Genomic DNA, 24,458 nt, shown 5'->3' with positions numbered 1-24,458 from the left:
GAATGTCGGTGGTGTTACGCTGTACATATGTATCAAACAGCATGCTGCCTTGCCTTTTTCGCAATAACATTTTTCGTTACAAAAATATTAAGGAGGTATAATTTTTTTACGTAGCTTACTCGTCAATATTTATTCTCACTAATTGCTTCGAATTGTCTAATTTTACGCCCGATTCAGATTAGAGTACACGAATTGCTATGCCTAGCCCTGACTGCGAGCACTTCAATGTTAAATTGAGAGACCATACATTTTGCCTTTTGTGTCGCTTTGTACATTTTTTGTCTTGAGGGAATAAAGATAATAGTACCTCCAATTGTGATTATTATTATTACTCAAAAAGAATTCCATGAAATCCCGTCCTAGATATTTTCCATAGATAGCTTTTTCTCAAGGCGTATGGGATAATAATTCTGGGTGTGGGTAACTCGGATTTATCTGTAAAAATGGATCAAACTGTCAAATATGGGTCTAGCAAAGTCTTGTTAACACCACAAACACGAGTTTTATTGGCTACTTGGCTTTTTGCTAGATTCTATGATACTTTCTTATTTTGTTAAAAAATCTTCATAGATTTCATATATTACTGTTTCTAAACAAGTTAGAAGCTACTTTTTCATAGTTTGATACAACACTGGCAGCGTTGCGACGTAGGATAAATGGAAAGTAGATTATAAACTAAATGTTACGCCAGAAAATATCTTCAATTACTAAATCAGTTCAAAATTTGATATTTTATTTCTTTAATTAAGTAATAGTCTCTTACATTTTGCAATTGAGGATCAAATTTTAATATGCTCTATGGACCGGATGTAGCGTTAACGCGGATCAGTGGTTCAGAATCACTGATATAATAGCTTAATTGATACATCACAACACAAACAACAACTTAACAGGGTCAAAATGACTCATTTAAGTGCCATATAAATTTAGGTTACAAGAAATCCGTCATTATCACGATTGAATGAGCAGGGAAAGGCTTTTTTTTATGATGCCGTAACTCGAAAACTGCTTGAGGTATTCATTAGGAATAAAGTGTGCATTAATGGGATATACTTCTTCAAATGTTTTGAGTGACATGTCATTGAAATCCGAAGCTTGACAGAGATTGAATCTATTTCTTAGTTTGATGTAGGTAAGAATACCCATACTTGAAAATACAGATAATGCCTTTCAAGGCGACAGCCTCGATGAAGTCATGACGGTAGCAAGTTTGCTGCGTCTTGCTTATTTTTAAATATCTAGCCTGTAATTCAGCACCTGTGACTCGAGCCCATGCCGCTGCGTCGAATTCAGGCCTGGTCGACCGAGTGCAGAGATACTTCCGATTGCCATATTCCCAGCCTGGGGATCAGAGCGGCGACTTGTCTCCTATGAAACGAGGCTGGTGGTGTGCTCATTTCGACGGAGACTATATAGCCAGGCAGATGGAACTTCTCCCAGACAAGGCTCCTGTAATACTTGTCGCCGGTAAGTCTATTCGATTGATCATGTGTGATGCACTTTGTCTGCAACCTGTTACAAGTGCTATCCTGGCCAACATTTGTCTCTGTAGAAACATAGATATAGGTCAGCTCTCGTCAATATATAGGCTATTCAAAGATGTTATCAATTTTTCAACTGTTCCAAGCGATAGGGTTTTCAGTAGTATTAATTACATTTTTGATGACTGTAGGATGTTCGATGCTAGGTGAAAATTCTGAAAATATATATTTCCTGAAGTACAATAAAGGGGGAAGTGCTATATTCTTACTCTGCCAGTGTTTGGGTGCAATTCAACGAAAAAAGAAAAATTCTGGTTGAAAGTCTTAAAAACTTTGGACGCCATAATTTATGCCCGCGTGCCAGCGTTTTAATTTGTTTTCAAAATCGACGCTATACACTGCAATAGATTTGCCAACTCACCGTTGGTGTTTTTTTCACATAAATGAACTCGTGCATAGATGGGAATAAAAATCGTAATATTCGTCAGATTAAATATTTTCATCTGCTACATGAAAATGAAGTAATAACAAGCACTTCTAACCAGAGGTGGTCAGTAACGAAGTACTTCTGCTTTTTTGAAGTACTTAAGTAGTTTTTCTCTACTTCTGGTACTTACTCAAGTAGATCTTTTTTCGCTACTTCTACTTCCTAAAATTTTGTGAACTACTTACTTACTTTTCGCTGTTTTCACTTTGACAAGAAGTAGTTCCTGTAGTTGCAGATGCTGTAACAGATGGATGAGACTAGAAACTATTCCAGTGTTATTTGGATGATTTCACAGAGTTTGATGCCGGAGAATTGAGACACCATCCAAGTCTGCTTGGTCGTTTTTTTTATATTTATGATTTTGTACAGCTTCATTCCATTTAGAAGTTCAATCCCTAAATAAGAAAGATAGCCTAAGGAATTTCGGGGCTGTTTTCACTTAGTACCAACATTTTAATGTTCATAAAAGTTAAGTAATACCAAGAATTTTTGTTGCGCTTTGTGCACGGTAGATATGGAGCGACATATATGTTTTACCGAAAGTATCGCTGAATATAATTTCGATACCGGGTTGCGTGGTTCCGTTCACACCGCATTGTCGCCTATATCAAATATTTCATCTCAGTAAGTATGGTCCCCCTCAATGTTTGAAACTACCATTTTGCACTCTAGCAATTACCTGTTATACCTAGCATCCAATGACGTGTCTTAATCTGGAAAGTGGAATTTGACTTTTTTTAATGGTAATCCTGTTTTAACAGACAACCGTTGAAAATTTCTGGACAGAAGACATGAAATATATCTTCCGCTTTTTAGAAGTAGTATCTGTATTTTTCTTTCAATTGCGAGTATTATACGTTGAGTTCTACTTATAGTTTCCGTTCTTTTGTCTGGGGAACATACATGTTGAAGCATAAAAGCATGTGTAGTAATGCCCATTTTTACGATCGTCCATATTTTTAATTATATGCTAATCACGCAAAGTGTTAAAGCCGTATCCGACACAACTTCTCCATATTGCTCTTCGACTGAACTCGGGGCACTACAACCCTGGTTGCGACCATAAAAAGGTTGGGGACTCCTGCGCTAAGTGAGTCGTGCCTAGTCCTGGGCATAAACTTCTTTATTTCCCTTTTTTTTGCATTTCAACGGGAACAGGCGGCAAAAGTTTATTTTTCAGGAAAAGACGATATGCATATTTGTGGGTTGTCAGTCGAAGAAACTGGACTCTCCAGAAAAAAGGGCGTGGAAATATTGCCTCAAGAGTTTGAACAGGTATATAGCAGGGATAGTAGAATAAATAGTAGTGCCGGACAGCCTACTCTTGTTTGATCTTGAAATTCTTTTGTCGCGGGACGACATCGTAATTCATTTTAGTATAATTTCCCTGCCTTGCAAAACACGGCACCTGGAAAAGGTGATGATAGCGATATCTATAAACAATTTTTTAACGGCAAATGTAGATGACTGACTCGTGTAATACTTTTATTGGCTGCACAATGCCTGTGTTTTAGCGGTTCGCACTTAGCACCGCAGTAGGCCTCAATCTCAGATAATCCTAGGGCTACAGAGATGGAATGTTCTTCCCACGATATCAGTATGGTATGCATATGTAGTTACTGAGATGTAACATGACTGGGGGCGGAAGAGCTAATGGAGGGGTCTCTTCGAGATTTTATGGCACATATTTATTGATAATGCATCTTCTAGTTGCTATTGACCACTTTGCTGCATTGTCGTTATGGTCAAAATATATATTGGAATCACACAAAACCTTCATTTGGGAGACACACACAATTACAAATTGGTATTTCTTTTATGGTTATGGGGTCGTCATTCTCCTCTGCGGTTCGCATTTGTACAGTAGGGCTCATATTGCAAGAACACTATTATATTAAAATCGAAAAATACGGTCAACTTAAATCACGCAGAGTGTGAAGAAAATTTTTAAGTTGAATAAACCTATCTCAAAAGTTTGGGGTCCAAGTCCTAAATTCAAATTACGTGTGGACGGCCGCCAACACAAGCTGATTTAATTGAGTGAAGACAGCGGCATAAATATTGTCTACTTTTGCATGTGGGGTTAGGGTATCTTATGATCAGGGTTAAGGGATATTAGGATTTGAGGAGGGAAGTATTTGGGTTAGGGGAGGAGAGATATTAGGGTTGGAGGGGGGTTAGGGTTAAAGTTGTGGTATCCGAAGACTACAGCTGGGGATATTAGGGTTGAAGGTGGGTTAGGGTATCCCAAGATCAGGGTTAGGGGATATTATTGTTGGAGGTGGGTTAGGGTATCCCAAGATTAGGAAGGGGGATAATAGGGTTGGATATCGTCTCCCTCAACTCAACCCTAATCTTGGGAGTCCCTAACCCACCTCCAACCCTATTATCCCCTCTCCTCCGACCTTAATATCCCCCCACCTCCAACCCTTATATTCCACCAACCCTAATATCCCCTTCCCTAATCCTAATATCCCATTCATTCATTGGTGATCACTGGTCACGGTGAACATTGTTCGATGTCTGCCTACTATCGAAGAAGCGCCGTTAATTTTACCTAAAACTCTCAAGTAGAAGTGGAAGTTGTCTAAAGAAGTAATATTTTTTATAAATAGTGCAATGAGCCAAAATCTGCTTGAGTATTCCAAGTTACAGTCATCTTTCATAATATCCATCATTCGCATTTTAATATCAATATGAACCGAACATGCAACATAATACATATATTTATTCAGCGTTTAGGAATTAGATTTAGTTATTTCTTGAGGTGCTTTGTCTTCACTCGATTCACTTGAAAAATCGGGCGACTAGAGTTGTGACGTGATACCAAATTTTTTTAAATGACTTGACTTGACTCGAGTCAAAATTTGGTGTGACTCAGAGGTAGTGAATTGATCCCGACTTAGTTTACTGACCACCTCTCCTCAATTCAACATATCAATTATGTGGTTAAAATGTGCACGTGCAGTTTGTCAGAATACATCCATAAATAACACTGGTCTACACAATTTTTGCGCCTGGACTTCTTTGGGTCAATTATACCTAATTCTGACCTTATTTTTGCTCTATCACATCACGTTTTTGAGATATTATATATGTTGAATATTTCTACTTTTTCGAGGTACTCAAGTAGATTTTTACTACTTGAAGTACTTATGGAAACGCTAATGTTTTGCAACTACTTCAACATGTACCTGAACAGTATTCTGGATGAACTAATTACGTTTGCAATTTGGTTTTTGTAAAGTAGAAAGTAGTTAGGATAATATTGCACCACTATCATGAGTTAAATTATCATATAAAACACGTGAAATAGCCTCTGAATCACGGTAACTGAATATATTTCTTTGAAGATTTCATTTCAAGATTTCAATACCAATATTTGATCTGTTGCTGTTGTATGCTTACCGAAAGCCAAAGTTCTACAACAACCCCGGTTTTATCATTATAGATGATTTCAATAACAATATTTGATCTGTTGCTGTTGTACGCACACCGTAATGTCACTAACGAAAGCCAAAATTTGATTAATTCATGAAAATGAGAAAGAATAAGACCGAAAAAATCTGACGTGATAGAGAGACTCTGAGCACAGAATCGGAACCAGCAACCCTAAATTAGCCTAAATCAATCATTAAAATTTTTGGCGCAAAATTTTTGTCGGAATTTGTAGACCAGTGAATCCGCATTCTACAGTTGTGGCTGGAGAACGGAGGGCGGGAATATCTGTTGAAAGCCATTTCGTCCGGACGGGCCAGGTCGACCTATGCCACTGCTATGATGAACACTCAACCAGACCCTGTCAACGGTCAATGGTTGTGACCGTACAAAGCTAGGACTGTAAACTGCTGTACTTCAGCCGCAGACATATTGTCAAGGTAGATTGAGATCGTTTTATTGCGATCTATTCGAATGCCAGGGAGTGGGTGTGTTTTCATTGGATATTTTTGGTACGGTATCAATATTGCTTGTTTCCCCTGGTTTGTCAGAACCCATATATCGGTGCGGATATCAATGTTCTTTCTTGACCACTAGGTTTCATATGCTAATGTTTTCTGGTTTGAGCTATTTTCGTTGCCTTCATGTTTCTAAGAATTTATAGTAGTACTATTTAAATAACACGTTTACAGGTTAACCATATTGTATCAGCATCTTGTTATAGTATTGTTAAAACTGTAGAAATGTGGACTGATCAGCGAACATATTATACTTATGTTTCAATAATGTGTATCTGAATTATGTTTTCAATGTCATATGTCATAACAAAGCTCTCTGATGTAGAAGCCGTAAAAAAAATGGACCAAGCGTTATGCATGTGCTGTGAAATATTGTGCTTTGTCGTACTCAATCCACCTACAGTTCCTTCCTGCTGTGTAATGTTTTTGTTCAAAATCAAATGTTGTCCACAGCTTTGAAAATGAGTGGTGTATATTGATCTAGCTCACACTACCATGCACTAGGACGCTGAACATTTAGTGGTACATACATTATGAATATCGTAGTATGTCTGTCGCAATACAATGTCATTAGATTGAATGAGCAATGCGATCATCATAGTTGATCTTACTGGAAAAATATTTTTGAGACTTTGAAAAAATTGGGATATCGGCTGAATGTGATTTTTGTATGCGTCTACATTGCATCTACAAAATACCATTTTTCCGGATTCCGGGCATTCACTGCACACAAAATTTGACTCGACCCCATGAAATCTTTAACTTGTCGACGAAATCATACCCTAAGCCTCTTGGCTCGATAAACTGAGAATCATAACCCAACTTAAGGGCTCAAGCAGATCCACAGTCGACATTACATTGCAGAGTGTATAATGCGCGAAAAATATACCGCCCAGTACATCACTTCGAGCCCGCTCCCTGACACACGGCTAAGCTAACCACAACTAATTAGAATGATACCGATTGAATAATGCCAGCGCAATAATGATACCTAAAATAATGAAAAAACACATTGCCACGGAACCACCAGCTCATACCGATTCTTTCCTCTGTTTTATGTCGCTAGGAAGAAGATTGACAGGGTAATGTTGAATTGGCGACAGTTCCTCGTTTAAGCTCTCGTTGGACTACGAAGGGTCGCTTTTCAAGTCTGCTTTTTTTGCTGTTTTCCATATGTCTTCATTGACCATTTTGGGGTATTTATTCGCGTCAAGGGTGTGACTCGGGTTTCGTTTGGACTGTGCTATCGCCAGTATCGACGCTTCTTCTAAACTCACCGACGATCCGCAGTCCAAAGATCTCATGTGGCTGCCCTCCTGCGAATCGGCTCGAACTGCGTTCGAAACCGTTGTCAAGACAGTTTTCGGTTTGTGGGCGTGAAATTCGCCAAGGTTCATTGAAGTATAATAAAGTTTCATGTGTTGATGTTTTTAAGTGTCGGCAATAAAACGTACCATTTTTTTATATTATCAACCTGTTCCAAAGAAAGTACAGTATTCTTAGGTAATCCGTTCTCTGTTAGGCGATGAAATGACCTTTGTTAGCAAATTTTATCAGCATCTTACTATTGCATTGTTAGATGTTAAAATTGTAAAACGTGAACTGAGTATACCGTTAGCAATATGCTGTTATTAGATTCAATGTGCAATGCGATTGTGGTGATGGTGATGGTAAATGAGTTTTGAGTCTTTGAAAAAAATAAAGATATCAGTTAAATGTGAGTTTTGTGTATGGTTATGTTGCTGCTGCTTCTGAACTAGTACAACTTAAAAATACACCGAGTGTCCCTAAAGTGCTGAAAAATATCACTTTATGACTTTCAGCGATGTGAGATGTATTCATGGAGGAGCTTCAGTGTGCATTAAAATAAATTAAGGAACTGAAGATGAAAAAATATTCTCAGAACCACCAAAAACAATGTTAGAGCAACTGCAATGGCAGAACTGGAGCAGATTCATTAATGTCATCAACATGACACCGAAGGGTACGGGTTGGGGTCTTTGCAATTTTAGGTATGTTGGATGTTATCCGGGATACTCCTGGCCTATGTTTGAACAAACAATGCCAATGAATGACCAGATAAAAGAAGTATACATAAAATAAACGAGAAAGAAAGAATGAAAACGCATTGTAGAATACAGAGCTCATGGACTGTATCAATGTCACAGTTTTGTCGGTCATTAATACCAATAGCATCAGTTTATCGCTTCCGAATTCCAAACAAAGTATTCCAAAAGTAATAGACCATGAAACCTGAGTCGCCGTTTAATCAATAATGTTGACGGCATATTTCTGTTTATATCAATATTGATGTGTTTGAACAATGCAGAGGCAAGCGAAATGCAAGTCTATCAAATTGTCACCATCATTTTATCTCCATGCAGTCCCTTTGTGATGAGCAGGGAAGCCACTGATACCAGTCTTACAGCCAAGTCTTTGGTCTGACTATAGATAATTGTAAAACTCTAGGTTAGAGTAGGTTAGTTATTTGTAGTCAGATCCGGCTGGGGATTGAGCCCACAACTGCAGCAAGAACCTGGACCCTGTACAATTACAATATGTCCTCTGTCAACAACTTATATAAATATTGGCTCGGTTTGATTGCCAATTGCCACTATTGCAATTAGCCTAAGAGCGGATTGAGAACATAGTGATAAGGTACGAGATATGACAAAGTACGCAACATTGTTACGTGATTATCTGTGCGTGGTTGTGAATAATTGTTATCAAAAGAAATAGGTATGGAATGCATCTGATAGCATCCAGAAAACCATTTGAAAAGTTAGAGTAGATGGAATTTTCAAGGAATTGAAAGGTGACCATAAATGATGTAAACACGAGTCTCTGATATAAATTTAGATGAATGTTGATTTGGGAGGGAAGTTCAGCAGAGGGTAGTTGGTAACATAGAGAGAGAGAGAGAGTCTTTATTTTCATCGAACCAAAATACATAACAAACGGCAGTGATGGTGGTACAGAAAATATGCGTGCACAGTATTCGGTATTAGATAGGAATGATCGATAAGACCGTGAAGGTCATCTAGTCTGATCACACCAGCATCAAACAGGTGCACTTGACTCTGAACGGTCTGGTTGTATTTCTTGGTATTCTGTTTATTCAAGTTTACTTCTCATTGTAGCTTGTATGTAGGCTAAGTGTCCATAATGATCAAAATGACACTGATACAAACTTCCTCATGCCATACCACGGCACATACCAAAATTAAACGAGTATTGGTCGGTTTAGTTCCTGAGTTCAGATCAGGGGCAGTCAACCCATGGCCCAGAGGTAATTTTCGAAATTAGTTATATTATATGCAAACTGAGTCCGGTAGTATACAGAGGCGACCAGCAATATGTGCAACTAACAATCTTTATCACCTGATTCATTTATTAACTGAAAAAATTCGTGCGATTGCACACTGAGCTGTGATGACATAAATATTATCGATTTTGATGCGTAAAAAGAAAAAAGTCATCAACGTTCAAGTTGTCAGTGCAAAGGTCCGTAAATTGCATCTGTCCCTTTGGCCGAAAAGGTTGCCCACCCCTGGTCTAGATAGAAGATAAATTCTAATTCAAGGGAAGTAATTTTTCGCAATTCCCGAATGAATTTGGGCATCAATGTTAGTGATTGTCTGATGGAATTAGCAAATTTTTGATTTACAATACCAGCAGTAGTACTTCAAATATGTATTCGATGTCCTGCCATCGAATAGTAGCAATGTGGTGGTAAGTGGTACGTACAATGATGTTATGTATTGGGTATCTAATGATCTGCGAATCCAGATGTGTTATACTTCCTTCGTGCAGAACCTAACACTGACATGAATACCCCCCGGCACTCGTAGCAATGTGATTAACATTTAATAATTATTTCAACTCAAAGTGAAACCATCGCTACAGTTTTCTATCTGTCCATGCTCAAAGTATTATTCTTTGTGGACCAACACTATTTGTAGCGACTGGAAATCCTTGTTTTGAGATTATGAAAGTCACTTAAAACGCAGTTGCTAAAGTCAATCTTATGTCAAACTTATCTTCAACTAATCTTTTGGGATTTGGCTCGTCTATAACTGCCATTTCAGTTTGATCTACGCTAGTTATTCACTGCACTTGAAAATAGTATGAAAAATCTCCCAGACACCAATCACCTTCGTCATCATGCATGTACAGAAATAACTCCTGTGTGTTGCTCAGGGACTGCAAGGTTGTGTCAGCGACAGTGTTGGGATCAAGTCACTACCATCGAGCCACAAGTCATCTCGAGTCATTGCATATTTTGACTCGAGTTAAGTCAAGTCAATCGATTTTTGGAGGTGACTTAAGACAAGTCAAGTCAAGTCACGAGTCAAGTCACAATTCAAGTCAAGTTGTCTTTTCAAAGTATGAGGTAAAATTAAGTCATTGCATTTGCAATTTATTTTAAATCGTGGACCGTATATAGAATTAAATAGACATGTCAAATAGGAGCTGTATAGCTCAACATGCGTAGAATTGCTAAACTAAGTAACTGTATACCCTTCGTCTATAATTATCCGCCAAAATAGAGAATGGAATACGAAACCTCAGATAGTTGAAACAAAGTGATATGATGCACTACCCAATTACATATCCATGGGATACAATTTAAGCCTGACGCAATGGTTGACGAGTAATATAAACTATTTACGATTCAATTTATATCATACATGAGGTTTGGTAAAGGTGAGCACCGGGCACCATAATGACCACTCTAGAACAGAGATGGATACTTAGCTACTATATTGCATTCCTACTAGTTAATGACAACGTACGCTGTAAGGTTCAATCACTTCAATTGCGGTCAAATTATTTGTGATAGAACAATGGAGGTTCAGTAAAACGAAAAATCACTGAATGAATGAAATTGGTCGCTCTCACAGGTCACACCAGTGTATCGAGAACAATCAAGACATATGAAAGATACAGCAATTTTTATTCGCACCGATTGCTTGATGACTTGAAATTGACTCACAAATTTTTCTCCGAGTCACAAGTCAATCTAGATTTCTTACACGTCGAGTCAAGTCAAGTCATTTTTACAAAGTGACTCAAGTCAAGTCATACAAAACAGGCGACTAGAGTCTGAATCAAGTCAAGTCATGACTCGAGTCATCCCAACACTGGTCAGTGATACTAATTGTTGGAAGCTCTGTCTCAGTACTTGTCACATGGCTATACTGCTTCAATAGTGCACCGGATATACTTGCAATCATGGCTGAAGCAGAGTCAAAAAGTCTGGACACTGCTGGCCATGATTTGGATACCACGACGTTTCAAAGCGGTGAGCAGATGTAGATTGAACTTCGATTTTGCGAAAGCAGATTTGAACATTTGTATTCTCTAATTTTCTTGCAATTATTTTAGAACATGCAATATATGGTGAATCATTGCTCCGATATTCAAGGTTCTGTATAGTATCTATTGACTTATATTCCATTTCTTTTAGATTAGGCTAATCATGATATATCTGTTGTGGAAATTGATGTAACATAGGACTCTTCCTTCCTGCACTGTACTATTTTAACATATAGTTGCGGCGCTAATAAAGTAATTTATGGCCATTTTTTTCAAATTTCGAGATCCATTTTTCAAATTGATAGAAAATGGGTTTTTGTGCAATTTTCATATTTTTTCGGCCATATCCTGGTCATGTTTATGTTCGTCTCATTGTTTCAAAGTTAATCATGGCCAAGCTATGTCCGAACGAGAATGAAAACTCTACATGAAGGTAGTTTTCTCACAGTGTGTAAAATGGACATAAGTTACTTTGATACTTGTGCATAAACTTGATAAATTTGCATGATTACTGCCATCATCCTCAACTGCGAGAGCACTAGTTTTCAACAGAAGATATTGGAAACTTTTGTTAATCAGGAATCATCACAGAAAAGTGACAAGTTTTGATTCAAATTATGATCAACGTGATTTTATGAGCGAGGAGCTTGGGCTGAAACAAACCCCTCCCCATTCTTCTGGTGCCAACAATTTTTGATACTTTGACAGGTCATTTCCCATTGAGTGTGCATCTACATGCCTCCATTTTATATGTTCCTTCATTTTATTATTATAATTTTGGGACCAAGCCAAGATGATGGTTTGCTTGATGAACCGAGACGTTTCATTGTATGGCAATTCTCGTGGTATTTTGAATCCAAGTAGCAAAGTGGTTGTTCTATTTGGCTGACTGTTCCAAATTGGAAATGCCAACGAATAAACCAACTGACGTAAAAACTGTTAACCTGTTTGATACCGGTAGGAATCTTGAATTGAAAGCAATATTTGACAATGAAGAGACGGAGTCGCTCTTGCTACAGGTTACGAGCCTTATGAATGAACTTAAGAGCCACAAATTGGTTGTGCGTCTAATCCAGTGGCTCTCAACCTGGGGGGCGCGCCTCCCTTGGGGGGGGGGGGGCGTGAAAGTATCTGAGGGGGGTGCAAAGAATTGGTCAACTGAAAACAATTTTCGCGATTTACCTCCAATTCACGCGTGTTTCTCTATATCTAGACCGAACTTCATATTTCTTAATCCTCTCATCAGCAGTCATAGCCTTCCATGCCATCAAACAATCTATTGAGGTTGCTGGCATCCCGGTTGGATTCTGTGATATGACGATAAGGGGGGCTCGAAATTTTTCACCATCATAAAGGGGGGCGTGTCTAAAAAAAGGTTGGGAACCACTGGTCTAATTGCTTACAAGACAGGTTTTCAAATTCAGTCTTCTCACGATGAAACTTGAAAATTAAAGTTGTGCAATGAATAAATATGAAAAGGACCAGCCAAAAAATAATGTCTGGCATTTTCCATGTCAGACTCTGAAATGACTGAAATCAGTGCGAAACACTGTCAAGTCTCATTCATCTGTTACAGAATCTGCAATGTCGGCGAAAATGATGGAATTGAATGCAAAGGAACGCATCGTTTCTGCGAAAGCTGAAATTGAATTAGCGAAAGCTGAAATTCGATTGGCACAGCTACAGATTCAGAAGGCACGTACGATAGCCGCAAGATCAAAGTCAAGATCACCAATTTCGTCTCAGAGCTCACCACACAGTTCAAGTAAATTCAATGCTCCCTTTATATGTGTAAATAGGGAATCTAAAATGCTGCCTTTTCAAATCGGCTGCTCATGATTTTTGGCTCAAATAGGCCGCTAAATTCAATAGCTATGGAAGCCCGTTTTCATGCCTTGCTAACTTATCTATTCAGCTGGTTCACAGACTGTTAGCTACATAGTTTCAGTTCATGATCTTCCCATCCGACCTAGGGTGATCTAGTCTCGTTCGTCCGGCATACAGTGTGTGACTCACAAGCAGTATTCACCCTTGGCGATTCTCCCTCTTAGACCAGAGAAAACCCAGTTTGTTTGATTACATTTTCAGGTCAGATGGTGGGTTTTGTACCACTGTAGTACAATCCGCTACCTCTTCCTAATTCTCATTCCATTGCAAGGAAAAATTTTACACCACAGATGTCTGCCTCATGTTAACTTAGATTTGTTTGAATGTAATGAATACCAAGAAGTCCATTGCCATGTAAAAACCTGTATGGTAATACTTTTTCATTTACCAACACCTGTGCTTACCAAGGATTTTAGTGCTTACAGCTCAGCTCTTACAAGTATTAGAAACACAGCCTGACGATTCATTTTGATTTTACTCAACTGTCAGCTTCCTTCCACTGCGTGTTCGTACTTCACAGTACTAAGAATCTGCCGATTTATAGTGTCATCCACATCTTAGCACCCAAATCCTCTTTTTTACTGTTTTACTCGTATGATTTCGTCTCGAATTTATCTATTTTGAAGATTCACACGAGTACTCTCTTAGTATTCCTGAAGACATTTCCAAGAAAACTGCTCATGAACCAGGTAGCAACTTTTTGTTGAGTTAACTATTTTCCAAATTTACATTTGTGTCTGATGGTGGTTCAAATGTTGTTGTTTTTTCTTCGTAATTTGGTACTCAAAATGTTGCGTGAGATTTAGTTGAATTCCTTGCCTAGTTGAAATTCATTCAAAACTTTCGCTGTGTAATGACACTACGGTAACTGGTGTTCTTTAATCAGTAAGATATAATCGTATGCCAATTATCTGCATTTGAGGAAATTTATTTTAATCATATATATATCCACCGAATTGACTTTTTATTGTAGAGATAGTGGGAATAGTTAGTCGAATTCCTCTAAATCAGCGGTTCTCAACCGGGGGTCCGCGAAGCAATTTCAGGGGGTCCGCGAGACCTCTAAATTTTTAGAATGGTTGATAACCTAATTTTTATTTTATTTTTTTTAATTTGAGAAAGCATGAGGCAGTTTCGCACCACAACTGCTAAAACCTCATGACTCATATCATCATAATATTCGTCTGACATGAACTATCGTAGTGTCAAAATTCATTTTGATTGCCAATTTTCCAATAACCTGCTAATAGAAACATATTGCTGTTTAGAGACGCTTTGTTGGGGTTTATGGAAAAAATAAAAATATGGAGATAGTAACGTCAATCAGGGTGACTTCGTAATGTCTGCGAAACCTTCTCGATTTGAAGTTGTCAGTCTCATCAAATTAGTGAACAGTGGCTTGAAATAAAAATTTCCAAAGCATTTCCCTAATTTGTCCCATTGCCGGAATTGAAACCTCGCCACCAAACCCATTATATCCTGTAATATACAGAACCACTATTTGAACAGCTTCTTGGAGGTACAGAACTTCAATATACTATTGAATAGTATATTCATATTGAAATGAACCCGAATATTTTCGGCTGACATTCGTCATAAATTGGACAATGATATACCAGCTCTTAAAGCTTGGCTATCAGATTTGGTGCGTTCTTATTGCGGATGCCCTATCGACAAGGCTGGTTTTTTGATGAACAAGGAGTGTTTCGTTGCTATCAAAGAATCATGATCCAAGCCTGTCATTCATATCACCAGTTATATTGTTATGCAGCCTTGTCTTGTTAATGCTTAATTGTTCATGGTCGAAAATGTTTCCTCGTAAATATATATATGTAAACCCAAACAGAACAAGTCGTTTCATGACAGTCTTTCTCAGGTTGGAAAACTTGGATCCATTCTTTGGCGCATAACATTTGTCTATACTTTTAGATTAGGATTTCACTTTGACGGTAGAAACTCTCTGCGGGTCGATCAAAATGCCGTCGCGGGCCGAATCCGACCCGCGGCCCGTATGTTGCCCGTCCCTGCGCTAGATGCTGGGCGTGATATGTTCATAAAATATATGTTTCCTCAATTTGGTGCCATAAATGTTGCGACCACACCAAAGGTATCTCCGGAAGCGTTATGCGTTAATATTGCATTAGCCTCCATCTATCTTTGCGGAAATGGTTTCTGGCACTCCTCGTTCATATCAAAACGAAGACGCGGATTTTCAAGATACGACCACGTACTTCAAGAAATACAGCAGCAAAATTAATAAAATAATAAAAGGCTACAAATTTCTACATAAATAGCATCATGTTATTTTCAAGAATAATTATTATTTTGCTGTTTATCACAAGCCTACAGTTCATATTTGCACAAAACAGATGAAGGTTGCACCATAATAGAGCTAAAACTGAACTAAAACTTGAGGGGGTCCACGAGAGTCCGTGACGGTCAAAAGGGGTCCGCGAAGCCAAAAAGGTTGAGAACCACTGCTCTAAATTGTCCAGCGATATAGCTAGGATATCAATCCCATATCATGTGAAAAAGGCCACAATCTCTTACATTATGCAATTGACGGTAAGGTTCAACTCATTTTGGTCAACAGCCGGAAAAGTTTACACTCGGACCCGCAGTTGAGAAGCATTGATGGAATTGATCAATTTATACAGAATAAGAAAAACGTCTCATGGTCAAAAAGTACTCATTTAAAGTCTGTTTCAATCCGCTTACGGAAAATCCGTCAATGGAATGAGCAGGAAAAGCCACATATTTTATATCTCGTGATGACTCAAAAACTACTCCCGTTGTTCATTCACAATAAAGTGTAAATTACTCTGACATGATTCATAAAATGTATTGAGCCAAATTTAAGCGAATTTCTAAACCTGACGCAGGTCGAATGCTATTTCTTCTTCTCGATTTGACACGGGATTTCCGATGCTTGAAAATACAAATATTTAGGCGGCAGGCTTGAAGGAGTCATGGTATGAGAGACGTCGCTCAGTCAATCTTTTATAAATATACAGCTGCCAAATCGTTACCTACTACTCAAGCCCGCACTTCCAAGGAAAATAGGGACCAGGTCAACCGCGTACAGAGATACTTCCGCATTGCGTTCATCAGATCTGCGGACCAGAGCGTGAGCAGGTCCAATGTGAAACGGGGTTGGTGGTGTGCACACTTTGATGGAGACTACGTAGCCAGACAAATGGAACTGCACCCCGACAAGCCTCCTTTATTGCTTGTCGCTGGTAAGTTGATTTGATCAATTGTGTGTGATGAACTCCGTCTCCAACCCTTGACAAGTAGGAGCCCAACCGATATTTTTCTTCGTAAAAATATTGGTGTCGACTGTCTCCTGTTAATATTTATCCGATGATGTCACTGCTAAAACTTGTCCAGTAAGAGGGTATTCAGCAATATTCCCTCTAATTTTTGACGAGTCTGCGCAGAACCTCGGACAGCAGTGCGTAATGACTAAAATAAAGGTCATTACTTCGAATTTTCTGTGCGCAGAGACCGTGTCAGCACGGTTGATTTCATTAATGAGGACCATAGCAGTTCAATTCTAGGCGAAAAGGCGGCTGAAAAGTTTTGTTTCCCAAACAGCAATATCCACCTGTCAAACTGAACGTACAAATGTTCAGCTCAGTGGGGTTTAATTGTACATAAATAATTAATGCGGGTTGTATTCAGGGTGGTAACCAAGTCACAAGGCTCCGAGTCACAAGTCAATCTCACTTTCATAGTTTTGACTCGAGTCAAGTCCGAGTCCAAGTCAGCTAGCAGAGGGTGGAGTTCGAGTCATGGTATAATGACTCGAGTCCCCGAGTCCAAGTCATTGTGTTGACTGCTCAGTTTCCAGTTAAAGTCATTTTATAACTCTGTTTGGTCATATTGAATGGTTCGCATTTACAATATACTAATTTTCCTCACTTTTAGCAGTATCTGGTAGCATTTTCAAGTACCAGTACCAATAGACGAAATCACAATAGTGTCGTTGCTTTACTATTCTTCGAAATTACAATGAAATGTCGGTCTTGGCATTCTGAGCCTCAAGTCGTACGACTTGGTTCGAGTCATGCACAATAAATCAAGTTGGACTCGAGTCAATACACAGATTGACTCGAGTCTAGTCAAGTCATTTCGGTACTTTGAGAAAATGACTCGAGTCATCAGAAAATCGTGACTCGAGTCATTACAATCCTGGATGTATTTTTCAAATTACTGCCACTGATTCAATGTTCTGGTAGTAATATGTCATGTTTTGATATTGACTGTATTGGCAGTGATATTTTATATCGGTATTGGGTTACAATTCTGATATTGGTTGTGCTGAAGCTGGAGTCTTGATATGTCAGAGATGCCGTCATCAATGCACGCGTGGCAATTTGTTATATAAAGTGATTCAAAACTGGTCACCGCCTCACTGTTTATTGCAGAAATTGCGTTGTCATTTTCTTACTAATATCGACTCGCAGTGACTAAAAACCATTGCGCTAAGGGAGTTCCAGTGCAACCCATCCTTTCCGCAGTATTTTATTAGGACTAAGTGGTGATATCTCTATTTTCAGGCAAAGACGATACAGAAATTTGTGAGTTGCCGCTCAAAGAAACTGGACTCACCAGAAAGAAAGCTGCAGAAATTTTGCCGCTAGAGTTCGAACAGGTATTTTTCTCGACTAATAGAATCTCCATAACGCCGGACAGCCTATTCCTGTTTGATCTTGAAATAGGTTTTGTCACGGGAAAACATGGTATTCTATATTTGTAGAATTTCTCTGCCCCGTGAGTATAGCATAGAGACCTTTTTCTCACTGCCAAATATTTATGACACACTTGCAACAGATTTATAGCAGAGCAATCGCTTGTGTTTTAGCGCTTAACATGTACGTTTCGTGGTGATGTTTGCTGATTTGTCACAACATCACCACTTTAGGAATGATCCCCCCTACCCCAAATTATACCCTCTTAAAACCTCGGATCAGCCTTTGGCTGAATATTTACCTAATATTATTCTTTCAATACAACATCCATTGTAGCAGTATATTTATTAAACTCGAAGACTTTTCGGGTGCCTCTTTTCAAGAGTTATCGGCACACTGAAGGGATTTAAACAGATTTCAAAGCAGAACCAAAAAGGCAAAGTATGATGCAACAATCAAAATCACAGACCATGAAATTCGCATTGTATCAATGGCAACAATAACAAACTACGAAGTATATGGACATACGGTACTATAGTAGCAGCACAATTTGTAAATAAACAATTACACGCACGGAACAACACGCACTAATGAGAAATTTGTAGGTTATAGAGGAAATCTTTCTGTCTGCATAAAATAGGTTTGCTCAACTGAATAATAGTAGACTCCAACACTTTTAAATGAAACACAGACCTACCACGCGCAATGACAGTGAACATATTGTCATCATAGTGCTGTGCACAGGCAAGGTTTTCGCTCAGATGCTGACCGATTGACGAAGCATATGCTTGATAATCATCATAGCAGTCTGTTTTTGCAGCCAATTTGCACTGACGTGCGAGCTCCGTGCGATCATTTGCGCATGTTTTTGACCGAATCAATTTTGGGATATGCTGCTTAATACGCTCAAACAATCTTTGAGATGTACGTCCTACATACCTACTATCACAGTGGCATTTGTATTGGTAAACAACATTACTTGCATCAAAGGCAGGAAGTATATCTTTTCGAGAGTTGGGTAACAAGGGTTTAGTCGTGTACACTACATGCGTGTTAACGCTGTAATAGCAACCGTGAACAGCCGATTTAATAAGCTTTTCAAATCGGCTGGACACGTTACCTAGCCAAGGTAGGTGTAAAAATGCCGGGCATTTTTGTGGGCCATATTTTGGAGCTGTATCTGATTTTTTCAATACCCTAGAGATGGAGCATTTTAATATGTGGTCCGGATAGCCATTTTTGGAGAGAATCAAGTGGATATCATCCAATTCGCGCGACAGTTTTTCCGGTGAGCAGAGGCGCAAGGCGCGATTAACGAGAGATGAAATGAGGTTTAATTTACGCCGCTTCGGGCAGAATGAATCCCAACGACTATAATGACCAGTGAAAGTAGGTTTTCTGTACACCGACGTTAAAAACGTTTGTCCTGATCTCTCTACTAAGACGTAATGTTGTTTACCAATACAAGTGCCACTGTGATAGTAGGTATGTAGGACGTACATCTCAAAGATTGTTTGAGCGTATTAAGCAGCATATCCCAAAATTGATTCGGTCAAAAACATGCGCAAATGATCGCCGGAGCTCGCACGTCAGTGCAAATTGGCTGCAAAAACAGACTGCTATGATGATTATCAAGCATCTGCTTCGTCAATCGGTCAGCATCTGAGCGAAAACCTTGCCTGTGCACAGCACTATGATGACAATATGTTCACTGTCATTGCGCGTGGTAGGTCTGTGTTTCATTTAAAAGTGTTGGAGTCTACTATTATTCAGTTGAGCAAACCTATTTTATGCAGACAGAAAGATTTCCTCTATAACCTACAAATTTCTCATTAGTGCGTGTTGTTCCGTGCGTGTAATTGTTTATTTACAAATTGTGCTGCTACTATAGTACCGTATGTCCGTATACTTCGTAGTTTGGTATTGTTGCCATTGATACAATGCGAATTTAATGGTCTGTGATTTTGATTGTTGCGTCATACTTTGCCTTTTTGGTTCTGCTTTTAAATCTGTTTAAATCCCTTCAGTGTGCCGATAAATATACTGCTACAATGGATGTTGTATTGAAAGCTATATTCAAGTTCTGTACCACGAACCAGCTATCTAATATTATTCCTGCGATATCAGTATGCCAGTTTATTGATGCGTAGCATGACTGAGGCTGACCGTATTCCTCTGATCTTTTGTTTCCGGTGCGTGTAAGATACAGTGATCTGAAATGACGGTGAAACGACAAGACTTCTGTGAATAATGGAAATGATATAGCTCTAAGCAATAATACTGAAATCAATGTTCAGAGTAGTCAGTTTTAGTGTCAGTATAAACTTCTGCTCAATTACAAGTAGAAGTAACGATCTGTGTGACATGTCTAAACTATTTTAATGGGAAATATAAGAAGAACATAGAAATTTAGGCGCTTCTTCGATATACGCCCGAGATCAAAACAGTGTTCCCCATGACACCCGTAAATGTTTCCCCATGAACACAATATAAATTTATAAACGTCAAAATATTTTTTTCTTCATTTGAATAGACGGATATTAGGGTTGGTGGAATGGATATATTGGTGTTGGATGTGGGTTAGGGTCAAAGTCGGGGTTAGGGTATCCCAAGATTACGGTTGGGGGAGGGGGGTATTAGGGAAGAGAAACGAGGGAGATTAGGGTTGGATGTGGGTTAGGGTCAAAGTTGAGTTTGGGGTATCCCAAAATTAGGGTTGTGGGAGGGGGATATTGGGGTTAGGGTGATATTAGGGTTGTGGGAGAGGGGATATTAGGGATGCGGGAGGGGGGATATTAGGGTTGCGGGAGGGAGATATTAGGGTTGTGGGAGGGGGGTAATAGGGTTGCGGGAGTAGGATATTAGGGTTGCGGGAGGGGGGATATTAGGGTTGTGGGAGAGGGGATATTAGGGTTGCGGGAGGGGGTATTAGGGCTGGGGTTAGGGGATATTAAAATTACGGGCGGGGATGTTGGGTTGGGGTTAGGGGGATATTAGGGTTGCAAGAGAGAGAGAGATATTAGGGTTGGGGTTAGGGGGATATTAGGGTTGCAAGAGAGAGAGAGAGATATTAGGGTTGTGGGAGGGGGATATTAGGGTTGGGGTTAGGGGGATATTAGGGTTGCAAGAGAGAGAGAGAGAGATATTAGGGTTGTGGGAGGCGGATATTAGGGTTGGGGTTGGGGGGATATTAGGGTTGCGGGAGGGGGATATTAGGGTTGCGGGAGGGGGATATTAGGGTTGGGGTTAGGGGGCTGATTAAGTTCAACGTTGGGGTTACATTACCCCTAACCGGGGTTTAACCCACCTCCAATCTCCATTTCCAATCTCCATTTCCCCCAACCCTAATATCCCCTCTCCCACAGCCCTAATATCCCCCTAACCCCAACCCTAATATCCCCCTCACCCCAATATCCCCCCTCCCGCAACCATAATATCCCCCTAACCCCAACCCTAATATACCCCCTCCCACAACCCTAATATCCCCCTCCCGCAACCCTGATATCCCCCCTCCCGCAACCCTAATATCCCCCTCCTGCAACCCTAATATCCCCTCCCGCAATCCTAATATTCCCCTCCCGCAACCCTGATATCCCTCCTCCCGCAACCCTAATATTCCCCTTCCCTAATCTTTGGATACCTAACCCCAACTTCGACCCTAACCCACCTCCAACCCTAATATCTGTCTCTCCAAAGGCAAAAAAAAATATTTTGACGGTTATAAAATTGTATCGTGCTCATGGGAATCACTTGCTGGTGTTACGTGAAACACTGTTTCGATCTCGGGCGTATATCGAAGAAGCGCCGAAATTTAAAACGTATTTTACCTAAAAATCGAGAATTAGATGTGGGTGTTGTCCAAAGTAGTTCAGGAAGGAAAAAACCAACTTGGGTATTCCCAAAAAGTAGAAGTACTTCATTCAGTGCTGGGATGACTCGAGTCACATTATCTGAATGTGTTGACTTGACTCGAGTACCTGACCTGATATTAATTGACTTGACCCAAAATTGACATATTTAAGGTATGGAATGACTCGTGACAATTTCCAGGTTATATTCTGCTCCACAAATCCACACGATCAATACTTATCCTTTATTTACTGGATTCGATTTCCGGTTATGTTTCCAATATTGTTAGTTCCATCAGCCGCGCCATCACAGACGAAACAGCTTTGGCATGCCCTTAAATTTCATCATTTATGATGCCATGGCTGGCATTGTAGTAACATTACAGTAAAAATTTGCAGTGACTCAAAGCGAGTTATTGTTGTGACTTGATGTCAATACTAACTTTGTTACTGGCCACCTCTCCTCAATTCAACATTGAATTTATGTGGTTGAAAATGGTATTTGTCTGAATACATCCATACCATGATTTGCCTGCCAAGGCACGGTTCCTTTCAATGGCAAGGCTTCAACATTTAATCTTCATTTGTGCAGGTGTGGATGGCAAACGGTGGGCGGGAATATTTGTTGAAAGCCATTTCGTCCGGACAAGCCAAGCCAACTTACGCCACTGCCATGTTACCCCGTGACGCCCAATCTGCCTCTGTTAAAACGTAAAGGCGTTGACTGTAATGAACTGCTGTTCTTCAGCTGCAGTATCAACTGTAGAATCAAGGGTTGGTGATCCAGCCTCTTATCCAATTATTTCGATGAGTGCCGGATCAGTCTTTCACACTTTAGAACTATGGCAGCGGTGGCTCGTCCTATAGGGCAACTGGGGCATTACCCTATATATTATTCTGTGCTACTACAGTACTAACACCAATTTATTATGTATAGACGCAGAGCAATGAATATAACGAAACTGTGATGAACATCGCGGTATATTTCTGTGTTCTCACTTGTAAACGTCTTGCCGGGACATCTTGCAAACATGAATCGCATTGAATCTTTACTCCGTACATCGTTTACGGATTACGCAGTTGCAAACATTAGGGAATGGACTCAGCCAGTATCAGCCTCGAAATGTTTCATTGATCCAGTCGTATGCGTGGCGAAAATGCACTCGTACCTTTTTTCCAGCATATTTCAATAAAAATGAATAGCTGACGTACAGTAAGGATAGGGGCGCCTTGTTTTACTTTTACAGTGCCAGAAGCAACGTCTCCAGTAGGGTTACCATACGTCCTCCTTTTTCAGGTCTTTGGAAATGTCCTCCAAGGACGCCTAGATGTAGCCTACTCCTTTTTGAGATTTTGTCTACTTTTTTGAGAATTTTGGTTAAATATACGACCAAAATCGACTGACACGAAGATCTTGAGGATCATATCGCCAGCACTGCAATTTTTCTGCAGAAACTAGCTTTTTGAATATCATTTTGACCACCCCCATTTCATCCATGGAATCATAGCGTGATTTCAGAACATTGAAATGCATCATACTTCAGGGTTTCAAATGCGTAAAATGACTCGACTTGTACTTGAGTCATATTGCATGGCTCGAGACTAGAACGGCCAAGACAGACATTTCGTTGCAACTTCGAAGAATAGTGAAGTCACGGCAACATTAGTACTTCGTCTATCGGTCCCGATACTTGAAAAATAGGGGCAGAAACTGTTAGGACTGGGGCAAATTACGATGCTCTGAGTATGAGCCATTCTATATCAATTGAGCACAGTTGGAAAACAATGGGCTAAACCAGATTGAACTCAAAACTGAACAGTCAACACAATGACAGGGTTGTAACCAAGTCACAAAGCTCATAGTCAGAAGTCAATCCCACTTTTATAGTTCTGACTCGAGTCATTTTCAATTCACCACCGAGTCAAGTCATCGAGCAGGGGTTCGAGTCCGAGTCATGGTATTAGACTCGAGTCAAAGTCATTGTGTTGACTGCTCAGTTTCCAGTTAAAGTCTTGTTAAACCCACTTTTATAACTGTGTTTGGTGATATCGAATGGTTTGCATTTATAATATACTAATTTTCCTCACTTTTAGCAGTTTCTGGTCGCATTTTCAAGTACCAGTACCAATAGACGAAATCCCAATAGGGTGGTTACTTTACTGTTCTTTGAAATTACAATGAAATGTCGTTGTTTGCTGTCGGAGTCGCGAGTCAAATGACTTGGTTCGGGTCATGCGCAATGACTCGAGTCCAAGTCGAGTCAATACACAGATTAACTCCTGTCATCTACCTATTTTGAGAAAATGACTCGAGTCAAGTCGAGTCGTTAGAAAATCGTGACTCGAGTCGAGTCATGACTCCAGTCATTACAACCCTGCACAATGACTTGGGCTCGAGTCACAACACTACTCGGACTCAACCCTCTACTCACCGACTTGGACTTGACTCTGTGGTGCATTGAAAATAACTTCACTTGAGTCAAAACCATAAAAGTGAGACTTTTCTTTTGGAATGTGTAAATATAGTCTCGATTCACAACGATGTCATTCTGGGTATTCAAGATTTTAATTAACTCGCTATTTAGGGTTACGGTACCATATTATGTCAATCTAATATTAATAGCAGCAAAATTTCCCGTGTTAATGAACGCTACTTCATCTTTTGTGACTTGTAATATGTCTCAACCGAGGTACGGGTTTGCCCAATGACTACACCGAGACATTTCATTGTACGGCAATTCTTGTGGTATTTTGAATCCAGGTAGTAAAGTGACTGTTTGGTTGAC

The 24,458-nt window shown here is 39.6% G+C and overlaps 2 protein-coding genes across 2 annotated transcripts; both read left to right on the top strand.

The window, feature by feature from the left end:
• The first annotated feature begins 1,195 nt into the window (after window positions 1–1,195).
• On the top strand, window positions 1,196–5,790 carry LOC145452732 (unconventional myosin-VI-like). Its single transcript, XM_080330889.1, has 4 exons — window positions 1,196–1,208; window positions 1,255–1,467; window positions 3,149–3,243; window positions 5,665–5,790. The coding sequence occupies exons 1-4, from the start codon at window positions 1,196–1,198 to the stop codon at window positions 5,788–5,790; spliced, it is 447 nt and encodes a 148-aa protein (XP_080187015.1).
• On the top strand, window positions 1,463–22,731 carry LOC145452118 (uncharacterized). The gene is made up of 8 exons (XM_080330333.1): window positions 1,463–1,467; window positions 3,149–3,243; window positions 11,138–11,229; window positions 12,820–13,008; window positions 13,757–13,819; window positions 16,145–16,369; window positions 17,693–17,787; window positions 22,265–22,731. Exons 3-8 carry the CDS (start codon window positions 11,160–11,162, stop codon window positions 22,385–22,387), a joined length of 765 nt encoding a protein of 254 aa, XP_080186459.1. The 5' UTR covers window positions 1,463–1,467; window positions 3,149–3,243; window positions 11,138–11,159; the 3' UTR covers window positions 22,388–22,731.
• The last annotated feature ends 1,727 nt before the right edge of the window (window positions 22,732–24,458 follow it).

The sequence above is a fragment of the Botryllus schlosseri genome, chromosome 12 (assembly GCF_051294905.1).
Source record: "Botryllus schlosseri isolate E-star chromosome 12, Bs_hap1, whole genome shotgun sequence".
NCBI classification, from domain to species: domain Eukaryota; kingdom Metazoa; phylum Chordata; class Ascidiacea; order Stolidobranchia; family Styelidae; genus Botryllus; species Botryllus schlosseri.
The sequence above is the reverse complement of the archived record's forward strand: the minus strand, read 5'-3'. Positions and strand labels throughout refer to the sequence as shown.